The 16,447-nt window shown below is 43.3% G+C and overlaps 1 protein-coding gene across 1 annotated transcript; it reads right to left on the bottom strand.

Annotated features, from left to right (window-relative positions):
* Positions 1-5,325: 5,325 nt before the first annotated feature.
* Positions 5,326-12,141, bottom strand: Pts (6-pyruvoyltetrahydropterin synthase). The gene is given in 7 exon segments (XM_076925118.1): positions 5,326-5,942; positions 6,132-6,202; positions 8,541-8,597; positions 9,063-9,085; positions 10,311-10,390; positions 11,732-11,942; positions 11,945-12,141. Coding segments are annotated over 7 exon segments (699 nt in total). The 5' UTR covers positions 12,078-12,141; the 3' UTR covers positions 5,326-5,818.
* Between the last annotated feature and the right edge of the window lie 4,306 nt (positions 12,142-16,447).

Raw genomic sequence — 16,447 nt, forward strand, 5'->3', positions numbered from 1 at the left:
CATTGCTACTTCATAACTGTAATTCTGCTACTATGAATCATAATATCTGTGTTTTCCGATGGTCTTTGGTAACCCCTGTGAAAGGTCATTCAACATCTAAGGGAGTTGCAACCTACAACTTGAGAACATTGCTCTAAATAGTAACAACTTCAGGACCAATGCTAGAGCCTCAGATTGTTCTAATTAATCAAGTCTAAAATATATGCCAAGTGTGATAAAATTTCAATAATTACACTTTGCCATTCATTTGTCTATTTGACAAATGGCCATGTTAACACACATGTCTATATATGTTAGCAAAAACATATATGTGTGTTAATAAAAAACATACATATACATTACATACATACATACATACATACATACACTCACTTTATAGAGTAGACAGACTGATTTTGATGGGAGGGCCAATAGAAAAAGGCTCTTTGAGCCTGCAAGATTGCTAAGTAAGTAAAAGCACTTGCACCAAAGCCTGACTTGAGTGCAGATGCCCATGGAGGCCAGAGGAGGCATGGGATTCCATGGAGCTTGTGTTACAAGTTGTTGTGATATAGAGGCTGGGAGCCAAACAAGAGCAGCGAGTGCTCCTAACCTGTGAGCCACCTCTGCAGCCCTTACAGACTAACTTTCTTAATAGACCGAGTGCCGTAATTATTTCTATCCATGCTAAAGGCACATGTATCTTCAGTGAAAATGGACACACAGATCACGTGAGGCAGAGAATGGTGTGCACACTGATGGTATACACCAAGACTGATGAAAGCACTGCCTCTACCTGCATTATCCACTATAGCCTTGAAATGAGAGTGGCACTGTGGGACAGCATATCAAATACACCATCAACGTCTGTAAACTGCTTGTTCATGTTGTCTGGAATTCCAGATGCCATGGGTATCTGCATAATTCTAACCAAGAAGACTGCATAATAACCACAAAGGTTAAGCCTTGTTAAAAACAGTCAACACAAAAGAGCTACACTACTCTGTAAAGCATCTCCTACACATGCTCTTTTCCTGACCAATCCTGCTTTGCTCTCATTAAGCTTACCCATATACGCTGAACTGTATTCCTGGTATTCTTCACTATCTTTTCATTATGACTGAATTCTCAAGAATGTATCTGCCTGCTTTGTACAAGCAGTTGTTATCTTGCATCTTGTTTATATTCTACATTTCTTAACACAGGACTTTGTATCTCTCTTCCAATCACAACTAGTACACATTGGATTCCCAGAATATTGCCACCTGATGATTCCTGAGAGAACTCGTGCACTGATTATGATTCTAGAAACATCTGCAGAAAAATAGATCTGTGGAGAGTAAACAAAGGACTTTTATTACAAATTTTGACAATGCAATGTCCATTTAGTCAAATTTTAGTATGTTTTAGTTGTCAAAAATGTTATTCGTGTGCAATACTTTGTATTGGTTACTTGAAAGGTAGAATTGCTGCTATTACTTTGAAAAGTACTCTGTGTTTCAAGTCCTACAAATACCACCTAAGAAAGGCATTTTTCTCATTTTATTGATAAGTTTAATTTTAAAAAATTTAAGCTATTTAAGATCACTTAACAAATAAATTGTAAATGGGTCATGACACCAAATACAGACTAAAAAAAGAAATCATATATATATATACACATATATATACATATATGTATACATATATATGTATATATATATATATGGAGAGAGAATATAGTGTGTGTGTATATATGTGTGTATGTATATATGTATATATAAAATCACATATATAATTAAAAGTAAATAAATATTTAAAAAGAAATGTATTATCCAGACTTTGTGCCCCTCTAAGTTAAGTTTTCTTTTTCTCATAATATTTTTATTGATTATTTGGAAATTTTACATTATGAAGCCTGAGAAACTCTCTTCCCAATACTCCCAGGTCCATACTCCCCAACCATTGTGACCTCCCCCACCCCCCAAAAAAAGACAAAAAAGGAAAGAAAAAGCAATACAAGACCAAAAGTATGTCCAATTTGTATTGCCCATATATTCACTAGAGCATGATTAAACTCACGGTATATAGAGTCTTAAAGAAAACAGTCCTACTCTGTTGAGGGAGATATTTAAATCAACATTTTCTTGGGTCAACTATCTAAGCAGCAGCGACTCTGCTTAGCTCTGCTGCCATGTTCTGCAGCCAAGGGCCATGTGCACGCCTCAGCTAAAAAAACTGGCCAGAGGCCATGCACACACCACAGCTAGGAACGGCCAGCCAGAAACACCAGCCCTGCCACCCACAAGACACCAGCGTGGGAGATGGCTCTGCCAATCTTCCCCAGTGTCTCCACATGGCTGGGCTGTTCCCAGACCATCCTGCCATCCATGCGGGCCTGGTAAAAAATGAGACTCTAAAGCTTAAAGATTAATCAAAGGCTTTATATGTTTGGTAATGTTCAATAACAATATGCTTATACAATTAGAGGTATTTCCCAATTAGCTAACCTAAATATAAGTTGTTACCCAGGACTGTTCTCCATAACTGCATGGCTCTTCATTCTCCTACATCTCTGCCCGCTCTCCCTCGCCTTGCTCCTCCTCTTCCTTTTCCTCTCCTTACTTCTCCCACAGCCCAGCCACATGGAGACACTGTGGAAGATTGGCAGAGCCATCTCCCACGCTGGCATCTTGTGGGTGGCAGGGCTGGTGTTTCTGGCTGGCCGTTCCTAGCTGTGGTGTGTGCATGGCTTCTGGCTGTTTCTACCTGCTGCACACACGTGGCCCCTGGCTGCAGAACATGGCGGCAGAGATAAGCAGAGCCGCTGCTGCTTAGATAGTTAGCCCAAGAAAACACCAATTTAAATATCTCCCTCAACACTTCCCTACCTGCATACCACCCCCCACCCTCACCTCTACTCCCCACCTCCCACCTCTGCCAGATCCCACCAACTGTAGAGAACTACATTTCACAATTTTTAAATGTTCTCTTCAGTGGCTTTCTGTTACACTGTTTTGTTTAATGAGCCTGTCTATGCTCAACACTGATGCAGCCCCTCCCCCAAGGTATTTTTGATTAGTCGTTGGTGGAATCCATGGTCGTAGAACCCACAGACACAGGGCCTGCTTACATTCATCTACTGAACAATGAACACAACCGCTATCTCTGGGAACCTGGCTGACCCTGGCTTGGTAGATGTTTGAGAGCCATTAACACCCTTTGATACTTTTTCTGTACTTCAGAGAACAGGCCCCAAGAAAGAGTCCCTTCTAACCTGTTTGTCCTGCTCACTTTACCTTCCTAGAAGTTTTCCATTTCCATCCTCTTTCCTTAACTACCAGTGTGGAGTTTCCAGTCTCCTCCTTACAGCCCTCCTCACTCACATCCACAGCAGCCTTAGCAGCCCGGCTCCTCTTACAGAGGGACCCCGGGAAGGGCTTCAGCAGCGGTGATGGCAAGCTCTCCTCTAGCTTGTAGGTTTGCTTCAGGGTGAGCCTGGAATGATCTCTGGCTTAGAGAGAGCAGGGAGTCTTGTGGAATGCTGAGCTTAAGACACTGTGCTTTGTCAGAAAGAGCCTACAGTCTTCGCTTATGGATGCCAAGGATGGTAATCTTGGTAGTTTTCTAATACTAGTGAGCAGGCTTCTTTATTTGTATGTGCCTGAGTATCAACCTGTATGTATTTATATGTATGCCTGGCACCTGTGGAGGCCAGAAGATGGTGTCAGGTTACCTGCAGTGGAGTTATAGATGTTTATAAGCCACCATTTGGGTGCTGAGAGCCATGCCCTCTCGTCAGTGCAAGTAACCACTGAGTCACTGAGTCATTCCTCCAGCCCAAGGTTCCATTCTTGAAGGAGAAGTTTAGGGTGGAGTGGTTTATTAGAGTGCTTACCAGAGTGCTTGAAAGCTGGATTTCAGATCCCAGATCCCATGTGCTAGGTGGGCATGGTGGCCCATCTGGAATGGGATCCATCCCCAGAGCAAATCGGGACTAGCAATATCAGTGAGCTTTGGTTTGATTGTGAGACCTTGCCTCAGTGGCTAATACCTCAGTTAGTAAGAACAGTCAGGGATGATTCCTCACATCAGCCTTGGGCCTCCACAGGCACCTGCTCACATATGCTCACAACATACAAACATGCTTACACACACACACACACACACACACACACACCACATCACATCAAACACACACGAGAAATGGAAAGAGAAAGAAAAGGGGGCTTTTGAGATGACTCAGGGTAAAGGCACCTGTCACCAAGCGTGACAACCTTGGTACCTTGGGCCTGGGACATCAACACACCTTCTGGCTGCTGTAAGACCACTGACATGCACATGAACCTGAGGCTTCACCATGGCCTGAGACTGGGGACCATGGATACCAAAGTAGCCCCCAGGGGCAACACAGACCATAGAGGTCTTTTGAGGAGGTCGAGTCCAGAAAATGATCTGTTCTTCAGCTTAGTCTTCCTGTCATTGCCCAGAACCAAGGTGATCATGGGGCAAGCTCCAGGCTGTAGCACACCACCCTGTTAGCCCTAAGTAGCAACGGCAATGACATGCTCCCCGTCTACCACAGGCTTCTCTCATGCCCATCGCCACAGCTGCATCTCTAGCTCCGCCTCTCTCCACTGCTCACTATCAGCTTTGCTCCTCTACCTCCCCCACCTCTTCATGAAATAATCATTCATAGTAGCGATGTTAGAGACTGCGGTGTGTTACATAATTATATATAATATGTAACATTATATAATAGAAATATTATTTGTAATTTATGTGTATATAGAACATAACATATATATTTATATAACATAAATCTATAATATACAAATAAAATATTATATTTTTATTTTTTTGTTCAGGCAGCTTTGCATGTAAGTATTCATTGTAACGAGTCCTTGGTCTGGTTCAAGGTTTCGGAAGCACTATAAACTAGAAATACTAAACCACTGCCGAGACTTATTTCAGATCTCATACTGTTGACAGAGGCATGGTGATCCTGTAGCTCTTGTTCTGCAGGACCAGCTCCTTCACATGCTTCAGCCGCTTGTAGATGGGGTAGATACTGGGGTAGGTGGATGTAGATGGGGTAGATACTGGGGTAGGTGGATGTAGATGGGGTAGATACTGGGGTAGGTGGATGTAGATGGGGTAGATACTGGGGTAGGTGGATGTAGATGGGGTAGATACTGGGGTAGGTAGATACTGGGGTAGGTAGACCAATTCAAAGCCCTGGATCTGGGCCAGATGGTAGCTGAGTTGTTCAGCCTGCAGCAGGCTCTGAGGCCTGGCCCAGTAAAATTGCATAAATACTTTTACCACGTGTATTATACCAAGAAAAAATAAATGCTGAAAATGAGGTGGATCACAAAAATGGGTTTATTTTACCTTTACATAATTCCACATCAAAACATTTTGCTCAGATAATTTTTTTAATGTAGGAATGTTCTGTCTGCATGTACACGTACGTGCCAGAAGAGGGCATCAGATCTCTTTATAGATGGTTCTGAGCCAGTGTTCTTAACCTGAGCCATCTCACCAGTCCAAGATGAAATAATCTTTCATCTTTAGATAAAAGATCCTCTAAATGGCCTTGAGAGGAGTAGATGCACTTCAGGAGTAGAGTGTATGCTTCACACGTGTGAGGCCCTGGCTTCAACTTTCTCACCAAAAATACATTCAGGATACACTGCAAGCTTGGTTTTTAAATACATTTAAATACAGACCTTACATTACTTGAATGCTCAGGCACTCCAGAACACAAGCATGTGATGACTGCTATGTACTCTAAAAGGACAAAAAGCTTTTCAAGGATGAAAAGAAATGAGCCTGTCTACAGTGTTAAACCTAAGATCTATTCTCCTTTATAGACTACAATGTTGTTGTCAGTTTCATACACTTTTACTTTATAAAGAGCTCCCGCTGGAAGAAGTTTCTGAAGGTTTTCCCAGATATAGACAGCTACATTTTCTGTCGTGCTGAAGAAAAATGATGAAAGAAGTTCAAAATACAAATAATGAACAACATTTCAGGTTTAATACATAGATAAAACAGGAATTCCAGTAACATAATTTACCATTACACCACTATTTTAGACATTATCACATGATAATCACAATGCTAATTTGTTTCATTTCTACTGCCCAAGGTCAGACAGTGACACCCACCTTACAACAGCTGCAAAGTATGGCACATCCAGATCCAGGTTCTTGTGATCAAGAGGCTTCATGATGGCCTCCTGCAGACGGAGGAAAGGGAATACCACTGATCTTAGTTAGGACTCAAACTCCAAAGGGTTCCTTCCCTCAAAGTCTCTGAGTCTCCATCTCTCATTAAGCCAAGGCTCAACACTGGGAAGCGTTCCTTCCAGGTTCTACAAAACAGTCTCACAAGGCTGTGAAACAAGGTCAGACACAGTTCCCTGGGATGACTGTGCATCCTTGCCCCTGAGTGCAGAAGGAAGAAACCACAATAACAGAGAGTTCCTGGAGCCTTCTAGAAACACACACATCAGAAGTCAGTTCACTCTGGCACTTCTTGAATTCTGTCTACAATGTTACTACAAACCCCCTTCCATAGCACAGTGTCACCTACATTAAGACCTGGTCTGCAATGATGGTCATCTTCTACATTTCTACCCTGAAGAATAATTTATTGATCTTCTGTCTTAGAAGAAAAAAATAAACATGAAGATTATCACTTCCTAATGTTTATATATGCTGACATAATGTTACTTCTTGTCATTAGCAAAGATTGTAATTATCTTATTTTAAATTTTTACCATTAACTCTTGTATAAAAATTTAACCATTTGTAAAACAAGCTAATTTTCTACCTGGTCTGATTTCAAGAATATAACTAATAACTGATTTTCTTCAGTAAAACTGAAATCATATAAAAAGAGTGGATCCTAAATCAACTCCTAAAGTAGCTAATTTTTAAAAATAAATCAAATAAAGAGATATGAATACCAAGAAAATATATATCTTTGCTCTATCTTGGATCCTTGTTCTGGCCCCAACTTCTCCATCAAACTTTCTACAGGACTCTTTCTCACTTCACTCGACGGCCACAAGAAGCCACCTTTACTGGTGGGAGTGTGAAATAATTTAGGCTCCAAAAGGAGGAAGAAAACAGCCAAAGTTTCCCAAGTATTCAGTCCACTGATTGCCGAGGCTTCTCACCGCTGTCTCACAGTAGACAGTATTGACAGTATTGCACGTATACATTCTGTGCTTCTGGGAATGCAAAGCCTCTGTCTTTAGAAGTTCTCTAGATTAATAAGCACTGCACTATTCATTAATTCCCTTATTTGTTTCTTCAGTAATTTTGATCGCTTACTATTCTCTACCTCCTAGAAAAGGTAATGAATATATTCTATGAGCTATGTGTTATTCATTCATCTTTGAATTTCCAATAATTAGCTTTTTTAAATGATGCAAAGAAACAAATTTGTTGAATATATGAATATGAAAAAGTAATTATTAGTAACATTCTTTAAAAAACATCCGTCAACCTTGAGAATAGAAGTAAGCTGAAGTGAAGAACTAGACAAGCAAGTTCAAATGGGGGAATAATGGAAAGAACTAGGGAAAGAAAAGTTCCCAACGTTGTAAACAAGAAAGACCACATAGGCCGGGCGGTGGTGGCGCACGCCTTTAATCCCAGCACTTGGGAGGCAGAGGCAGGTGGATTTCTGAGTTCAAGGCCAGCCTGGTCTACAGAGTGAGCTCCCGGACAGCCAGGGATACACAGAGAAACCCTGTCTCGGAAAACAAAACAAAACAAAACAAAACAACAAAGACCACATAGCCTCAGCAATGGAGTTAACTGTTCATCACCCCTCAATTTTAATCCATGGAATGAAGAAACTAGTATAAGTAATCTCTAAAATTTCTTTCAACACGAGAATTATAGAATGATACAATCATGAAGCTTTTTAATGACTACATCTGATGTGTTCTCTCTCTCCTGAACTGTCTCAGTAACTTAGCATAGAGCCACAGTCGTTAAATAAGTGTAGTGTTGGGGCTGCAGAGATGGTCCGAAAGTAAGTGGCTAGGAGCACTTGATGCACTTTCAGAGGACCCAAGTTGGGTTCCCAGCACCCACATGGGAGGGTTCATAACCACCTGTAACCCCAGCTCCCAGTGACCACGGCCTCCAGCCCCCACGGTCACCGGATTGGTATATTTATGGGGCCATGACTCCTTCATTCTTCTCTGGATTCCAATCCTTAAGCTTTAATAAACTGACTTACATAATTAAAAATAAATTATTAAAGGAAAATGTGGCATTTTAAAAAATATTAATAGTACAACATGCAGAGAATGAGCAAATGCCGCAAAGAAAAAGTTGTGTGGTGAACGGGGTAAAATGCAGTAAGTAGAAAAATGAGATTTCCAATGAGACTAGAAAACGAGCGTGCAACACTTCTTCCCATTATTGCGACACAACTCCAACTACAAACATCTGCCACTCCCCTGCCAGCCCCAAGTCGTAGTCATGTCAACTCAAGAGACAGGTGAAAAGGGGGAACTAACACCTACACTAAGAAAGCACCCACTGTGGCATTACCTCCATGCATTCTTTGAGGTCGGTCAGATTCATAACCATTCCTGTGACAGGATCAATCTAAGGAAGAAATGAGGGTGAACACTGTGGTAGGAGGCTCTCCATATGGACACTTTCACAAAGCTGGGTCGTGGCTCACACCTGCAATCCCAGCACGTGGGAAACAGAATCAGGAGGCTTTGGAGTTCAAAGCCTTTCTTGGCTACACAGGAAGTTCAAGTGCAGCCTAGGCCACACGAGACCCCGTCTAAATGTAAACCAAACTTCACAGGTTATTAAAGGCGGTACAACATGCAGACGATGCCCACATCCCCTCATCCTAGAGACTTAATGTTCTCGGTACAGAGGCACCATGTCCTGCCAGCACCCTTTCCACTGGATGGCTCTTCTCACCATGCACAGGTAACAGCTCAGCACACAGACTTGAAGCAACTGAAACACAAGCTTTCAACACAGACTTCACCACAGTGTCCGGAACATGGCCCTGCATTCTGAACAGACCCACACACCCTTTCCAGCACATACCTCTCCATGGATTGTCACCACAACTGTGAGAAAGAAAACAAAAATACCAACAAAACATATGACTTTCAACAGACTAGCACATAGGCACAAGTTAGCAACATCAACCTAGATCTATGGTCCCCAAGGCTATACTTCAGATTTTTTCCAAATATCTCTTCTTTTCATTAAAATCTTTTTATCGGTCAATGAAGACTCAGCCCAGATAGAGGAGTTTGGAGGAAGCTTTGCTCAGTAGAGAAAATCAGCAAATCCAAAAACATGTAAAAATTTCCTGCTTATAAGGTTGATGTCCCTGGGAGGAGGGAGATGTTACTCAATCTCCTGTCAAAGTGGAAAATGCATATGCATGACCAGCTTTGCACCAAACTGACCCAATTCCTCAGCAGGCAAAAATACTCATCTTTTTACTGTCAAGAATGTGTGTGCTCAGTTTATAAAACAGCAAGTATTCACATGAAGTGCTTGAAAATTGCTCGGCACCTTTGTAAGTTTGTATTTTTTTCCCCCTTCCACACAAATACCACTGGGTATTTCATGGTGAGTAGACTGAGGCTGAGAGGTAAGAGAAAAGGAGTCAGGAGCTAAACCACACACTCTGATCTCTTGACGCCTCTGAAACCCTGCCTCACTGGTGACACACTACTCCACTCCAGGGCCTGAGGCCTGTTCTGAGACATTAGCTATGGCTCAAAGAATCATGTCCCTTTTCTTCCCACAGATCACTTCCTTAGGACACTACCAGGGAAGTTTCACATCCGAACTCCTTTTCTGCCATACAACGCATCCCTCAGCCATTATTTACTCGAAATAATGTATTTTTATTTTACTATGAAGTTAGAAAGGGACACTATTTGATGTTTCAGTTCATATATACATAGTATCCTGTTTAAATCAGGTTAAACATATCTGTGTCCTCAAACATTAACTATAATCAAATTTTAACATTAGTTTCAGCCCAACACAATTAAAAGGAAACAGCTAAGGGCAGTTTTATTGTGCATTTGAATGTCAAAGAAAATGCTGTAAATCATCTTGTTGTTGTTGTTTTCTATTATCTTTAACACAATGGGCAATTGTGAGGTAAACTGGAACACTTATCCAACCACGACAATGGCTCTTTGTCTTGAATTTCCACTGAAGGGCTCAGAGCCCTGACACTGTCCAGGCGGCTTCTCACTCACAATGCACACTATATTTAAGCTCTTCATTCTTCCTGACAGGTTGGAAGATAATGTGTTCCTCCCTCACCTTTATAGTTGTGCCCATGGCCATTCGGATTGTTGCATTTCCCAAACACCTTCAAGTTCTCTTCATTGCTCAGAGATGGGCTGACAGAAGAAAGATAGAAGTCAGCCTGACAAAGTTAAGACACCCAAATTCCTCCATTGGTTTTGTTTTGGCTTGTGAAAACTGGACAACTTAATTTCACTTTTAGATGATCAATTAGGGAGATAGCTTGGATTTCGTTATCCACATTTCTATCAAGAACCACCACTCTGTAGAGTAGCACATAAATCATCAAAAATCTTAATTTCAACCCACTTATTACACAGCAAGATTTCTACAGATCTGCTCATAGTCAGTACTTGATATCCTGCCCTCTCTGTCAAGGTCTCCTAGATCCCTGGCTGGTCTCAAACCCACTAAGTCCTGAGATCTATGTAAGTCAAGCACTTATGTAGTCAAGCACTCTACCTACTGCGCTACGGTCCTGGCTTCACTTTCCAATTCAACAAACACTGAGTCTTAGCTATGGGACAAGAGAGGAAGCAAGGGGCAGTGATAAACACAAAGACATACAGGTCCTCCAGCAGCTTAAAAACGTCATTCCTCCTGAAAACTACAGAGCTCAGGCTCTTCTTGCCCTTCTCTGCCTCAGCAATCGGTTACTGGACAGTATGTCCAGGGACACTCAAATCAGGTGAAACTTTAAAATTACTATGAATGGCTGTCATACCAGACAGAAAACAATTAGCTCAATAAATTTGTGTCAGTCAACTTATCTTGTGCATCCTTATTAACCTTGTGTGTAAGCTTCCTATTATAAAAATCCCTTTGAGAGACTGCAAGGATGGCTTAGCAGTTGACTGCTTACTGCTAGGCAGAAGACCAGGATTCAGTTCCCAGCCCACCCAGGTGACAGCTCAGACCTGCCAGTAACTCCCGTTCCAAGAACTATGACGCCCTCTTTTGGGGCGCTTTCATGCAAGCTGTGCACATAGCACACAAGCACAACTTTTAAAGTTTAAATGCTTTAAGGTCTTTCTTATCCCCTTTACTTTCTCCTACTGCACACACTTAGAGCACTACAGTTCACAAGACTTTTGCAGAAATTTCTCACTGTACCAAACTTGGCCACATCTTAAACTACACGGGGGGGGGGGGGGGGGGGGGACAAGTGTTTGCTGTTCTCTATAACAACCCTGTTATAGAGCATGGAACAAAACCGTGTCAAGTAAGGAGAGTGGATGGATGCTGTCAGAAATGACTATTGTCAGACGACGAAATGCAGGTCCAGGGAGCAGACCTTCTAGTGAATAAAGAAGCTGCCTTTGAAACCAGCTCTCAGGTGTGGTCTTAGTGTCTCTGGGATTCGATTCCGGACTGTGTTGCTCCTTTGGAAAGCATCAAGGCTTTATTTTTTTGGTAAAAAAAGGGATGAAAGCTACCTTGTGTTGCAACCGGTAGCCCATGCTCCTGTCATTGTGCCTCTGGATGTGGGCAACCTCTGGAGGGAAACTCTCCTGAGTGGGTTCTGCACGATCAGAGCTATATCGCCCTCTCCCGGGTGAGTCCCCGTAGTGCGACTCCGCACCTTCACCATTTCCTCTTCCGCCCGCCCCAGCTCGGCTCTAACCCACGCGCGTGGCCACGCCCCTAGGGACATAGCGGGACAAGCCCCACACGTGCGGTGACACACGTGGGCACACCCCACCTGTGCAGCCGGTGGCTCGCGCTGAAGGACACGAGGCGCGACAGTCGCGCGCGGCGACGAAGGCCACCTGCCACGCTCATGGTCTTCAGGCCAAAGACCCACAAGCTAGCGGTTCCGGCTTCCGGGACCGAGGCCAGCCCCTCCCCCCGCGGCTGCGCAGTGCAATCTCGGCCCTCCCCGCCGGAAGCACTCTTGGGAGTGGCCCACCTGGAGGCAAACACTGGCGCCCCCTGCTGTTCAGTCCTTGCTAGGCAGTCAAAAATACCTTGGGCCAGTGGGTGGGTGAGGAGCCAGAGGCCTGGATTTTTAAATTGCACAGGATAGTTTGGGTCTTCCTCTTTCACTCCATTTTTGACAGTCCTGGGTTAGAGTAGACAAATGCAATGTCTGGGTGCTCTTATCAGATGTGCTCCAGCCCAGTACATTGAGAATGTACCAAAAGGAAACCCTAGCCAAGGAAATGCCCTGTGATTAGTTACTCTGCAGCTTAAGGCTGGAGCATTTTAGGAGTTCCAGTCTATTCTAGGCAACAAAGTAAAACACTGGCTTACGTAGAAAATAAAGGAAAAATCTGACACCTCAATATCCAAGTGAGAGAATGCCATGCAAAGAAACTTCCTCATACCAGAAGCAGCCTGAAAACGGACTCACCGTTCAGAAGGAACAAGCTGTTTCTAGTTTTAGATTCCTGGCTTTCAGGGTTTTAAAACGGAAAGGCATTCCAATGAAATGGAATGTGGGTCTACTGGTTCTGTTTGGATCCTTTGTCACAGAAGGTTAGCTTCTATTAAATGCTGTCAGACAGTCAGAATGGCATATATCTGTCATCCCTGCACTGAGGCTGGGGCAGGAGGATGGCAAGCTCAAGGCCTATCTCAAAAGAATAAGATCCTATGAGTAATTCAAATGCACACCCTTGGCAAGGCAGCCCCCACAACCATCACCCATCCATTAATTACATTTAAAAACTAGATTTTAAAAAATGGTTACCTAAGTAGCTTTGGCTGTCCTGGAACTTGGTCTGTAGACCAGGCTAGCTTGGAACTCAACCTGCCTTTGCCCCTCTGACGCCCAAGTGCTGGGATTAAGGGCCTGCATCACCACCACACAGTTAAGACCTTAATCCCAGATGCTTTAAGTATTAGACACACGTGCCTCAGAACAACAAAATGGTCCCTGTTATCTGAAAATTCAGTTTAATGGGGCAGTCCAACAACTAATATGTCAAGTGAAAAATCACCAGTTCTGTGTCAGAGAGTAAAAGAAAGCTTCTAAGAACAAATTAGTCTGAGATGGGTTTTAAAGAGTCCAACAGATGGGTAAATAGAAAATCCCAGGAGGAAAGAGTTTAAGCAAGAGAAATGTGAAAATGTGGCTTGCTTAAAGCATAGTGACAAATTCTTGGCTACCTCGGGTGCATGCAAAACAGTGGAGAGTGTATTGGAAATATTGACTGGAGACCAAATAGTGGAAGAATCATGTCTTTCTATATATAAAGGAAAAGAGGACCCACCTTTTCCCTTCAATCTAGTTTTTCTCAAAGAGAAAGGAATTTCCAACTGTTAAAATAACATTTTCAGGTAAGTCCCACTTGCCCAGATAGCTGTGGCCTACTCTCTGGAGCTATGCACACAGGAATGAAAAGGAGGAGGAGGAGGAGGAAGAGGATGATGAGGAGGAGGAGAGAAGGGGGAGGAGGAAGAGGATGAGGAAGAGGAGGAGGAGGGAGAGGAGGAGGGAGAGAAGAAAAAGGAGGAGGGGAGAAAGGGGAGGAGGAGGAAAAGGAGGAGGAGGAGGGAGGAAGAGGAAGAGAAAGGGGAGAAGGAGGAAGAGGAGGAGAAAGGGGAGGAGGAGGAAGAGGAGGAGAAAGGGGAGGAGGAGGAAGAGGAGGAGAAAGGAGAGGAGGAGGAAGAGGAGGAGGAGGAGGGGGAGGAAGCCAGTCCTGGCCATTTTACATTCTGTTCTGTATCTTGCTTTCTTGTTGCAAGCTGAGCCAGGAGCAGGCCCTCTCAATCTTCCTTTTTCCTCTCGATTGTACACTGAACATCACTGTTGTGTTGAGATGAAGTAAAGGTTCATGAGCAGGAGAGAGATGCATTCAGATATGTGTGCTTCCCAGAAGTCAGAGACCCCATCCACCTACATGTCTAGACAGGCTATGTTAAACCTCCAACTTTTGTCTGAGGAAGTACATGGAATGACTTTCCCCCATAGATTTCTGTGGACATCCAGAGACTTATCCTCTCAAGGTTATTGGCTTCCACACTCCCACATCTGCAATCTTAGCTCTGTCTATGCATCTCACTCTGTCTCTCACAAAACCGCGCATGGGACTTAGCCCTGTAAGTAACTGTCACGGTGCAAACCTCCACACAAGGCATTTATATGTAAGGTACACTTCACTGAAGAGGAAAGGGTTAATGGGGTTTGGAATAATCCCTACAGAAATTTGTAGAAGAAACTGAGATTATAGGACCATGTGGTCCAGGACTGCGTAGTAAATTAACCCATGTCCCAAATCACATCTTAGAGGACTTCTTCCAGAAACATGGACAGAAGGACCTTGGGAAGTTTAGCTGGTCCAAGATTAAAGCTCAGACAAGTGGTAATGGAAAGGAAAAGGAACAAGGCATTGGGGGGGTGGGGCGGGGGAGACTGCAGTTTATCTGAATGCTGTTAGTAAAAGCTAGACTTAGAAATGTCAAGATTATGTGGTCTCTTCTGCCACCTGCTGCACAAGTAAAGAAAGAACCTCTTGACTTTCAGCAATCTCTGGAAAATTTTCTACCTAGAGATTTGAATAAACGCCTGCTTTTAGCAATGTCCCTCAAGACAATCACTTCTGAAGACTGAGCTGGGGGACACATGGGGGTGGTAGTGGGCTGTCTGTAAGAGGAACACTGAAGTGAACTGGGATAGCATCTGCCACAGACAGCAGAGGAACACCCAGTTCAGAAGACACCAAATGGGATAGCACTGGGTTCTTATCCCAAGTTCTTTAGGGCCAATGGTAAAAGATGGACTGTGTGTGACCTGTTACAGGAGAGAGCAAGGTACTGGTCTAGATTCTAAGCTAGTGGTTCTCAATATATGGACCACGACCCCTTTGGGGGTCAAACAACCCTTTCACAAAGGTTGTCTAAGACCATCAGAAAACACAGATATTTACATTATAATTCGGAACAATAGCAAAATTATAGTTATGAAGTACAATGAAAATAATTGTGTGGTTGGGGTCACCCCAACATGAGAAACTGTGTTAAAGTCTCCCAGTACTAGGAAGGCTGAGAAGCACTGTTCTAAGTCTACTACTGTCCTTGACCATTTGTATTTCTCTTCCCAGGGCCTCCAGTCACCTACGTTATAGAGGTAATGGTCTAATTTTAGTCTTTTTGTATGTATTCCTTTTTCAAACGTGTGTAGGAGAGGGTAGCATGAGCGCCACAGCACATGGGTGGGGAGCCAATTATCTCCCTCCCTCTTTACATGGGTTCCAGGGACCAATTTCACGGTATCAGGCCTGCACTGCAAGCACCTGTTATCTGCTGAGCCATCTTGCCGACCCCTTTTCCTGTATGCTTTTAGCTAGAGATGAGAATACTCGATAAATATTAGACAATCCTCAAAACATTCCCCAGAGATCGCAAGGTGGCTCAAAGGGTGAAAATGCTCACTGCACAACCCTGATGACAGGAGCTACAATCCTAGCACTCCCACGTGGGGATGGGAGCTACGGACTGGAGAACTGACCAGAAGATTCCAGGAGGAAGGAAAGAACCTACTGAACAAAGTTGTCCCCTGGCCTCCTCAAGCAGCCATGTCTGCACATATACACGCATTGTCCATAGATACCGTGCACTAATAACAAATGGTTGTTAAAACTTAATTTTTTATTTCTATTTATTTATTTATTTTGGAGACAGGACCTCCCTATGTCAAACAGGTTGGCCTGGCCTTAAATTCATAGAGATCTGCCTACCTCTGCCTCAGGAGTGCTGAATTAAAGGTCTGTGCCACCATACCTGGCTCTGCAAAAACTTCAAATACTATACATGCTTGATGGTTTCAAGAACGAGGCCGAAGACTGGAAATAAACCCAGGGCTGAGGGATCACTAAGCAGTCGAGAGCAGGTGTACTGCTCTTGCAGAGGACCCGAGTTTGATTTTCAGTACCTGTATCGGTCTCCACGGGTTACACACACACAGACACACACAAAAATACATAAATATTTTAAAATATATATATAAAGGGGCTGGAGAGAAGAGGAAAGAAGGCTCAGGCTTGTTTCTCTTACAGAAGTCCTGGGTTCAGTTCCTAGCACTTACACAGTGGCTCACAACCATCTGTAACTCCAGGGTATCTGATGCTCCATTCTGACCTCTTCAGGCACCAGACATACATGTGATACACATAATATATGCAGGTAAAACATTCACACACATAACATAA

This window comes from Arvicanthis niloticus, chromosome 26 (genome assembly GCF_011762505.2).
Source record: "Arvicanthis niloticus isolate mArvNil1 chromosome 26, mArvNil1.pat.X, whole genome shotgun sequence".
NCBI classification, from domain to species: Eukaryota; Metazoa; Chordata; class Mammalia; order Rodentia; family Muridae; genus Arvicanthis; species Arvicanthis niloticus.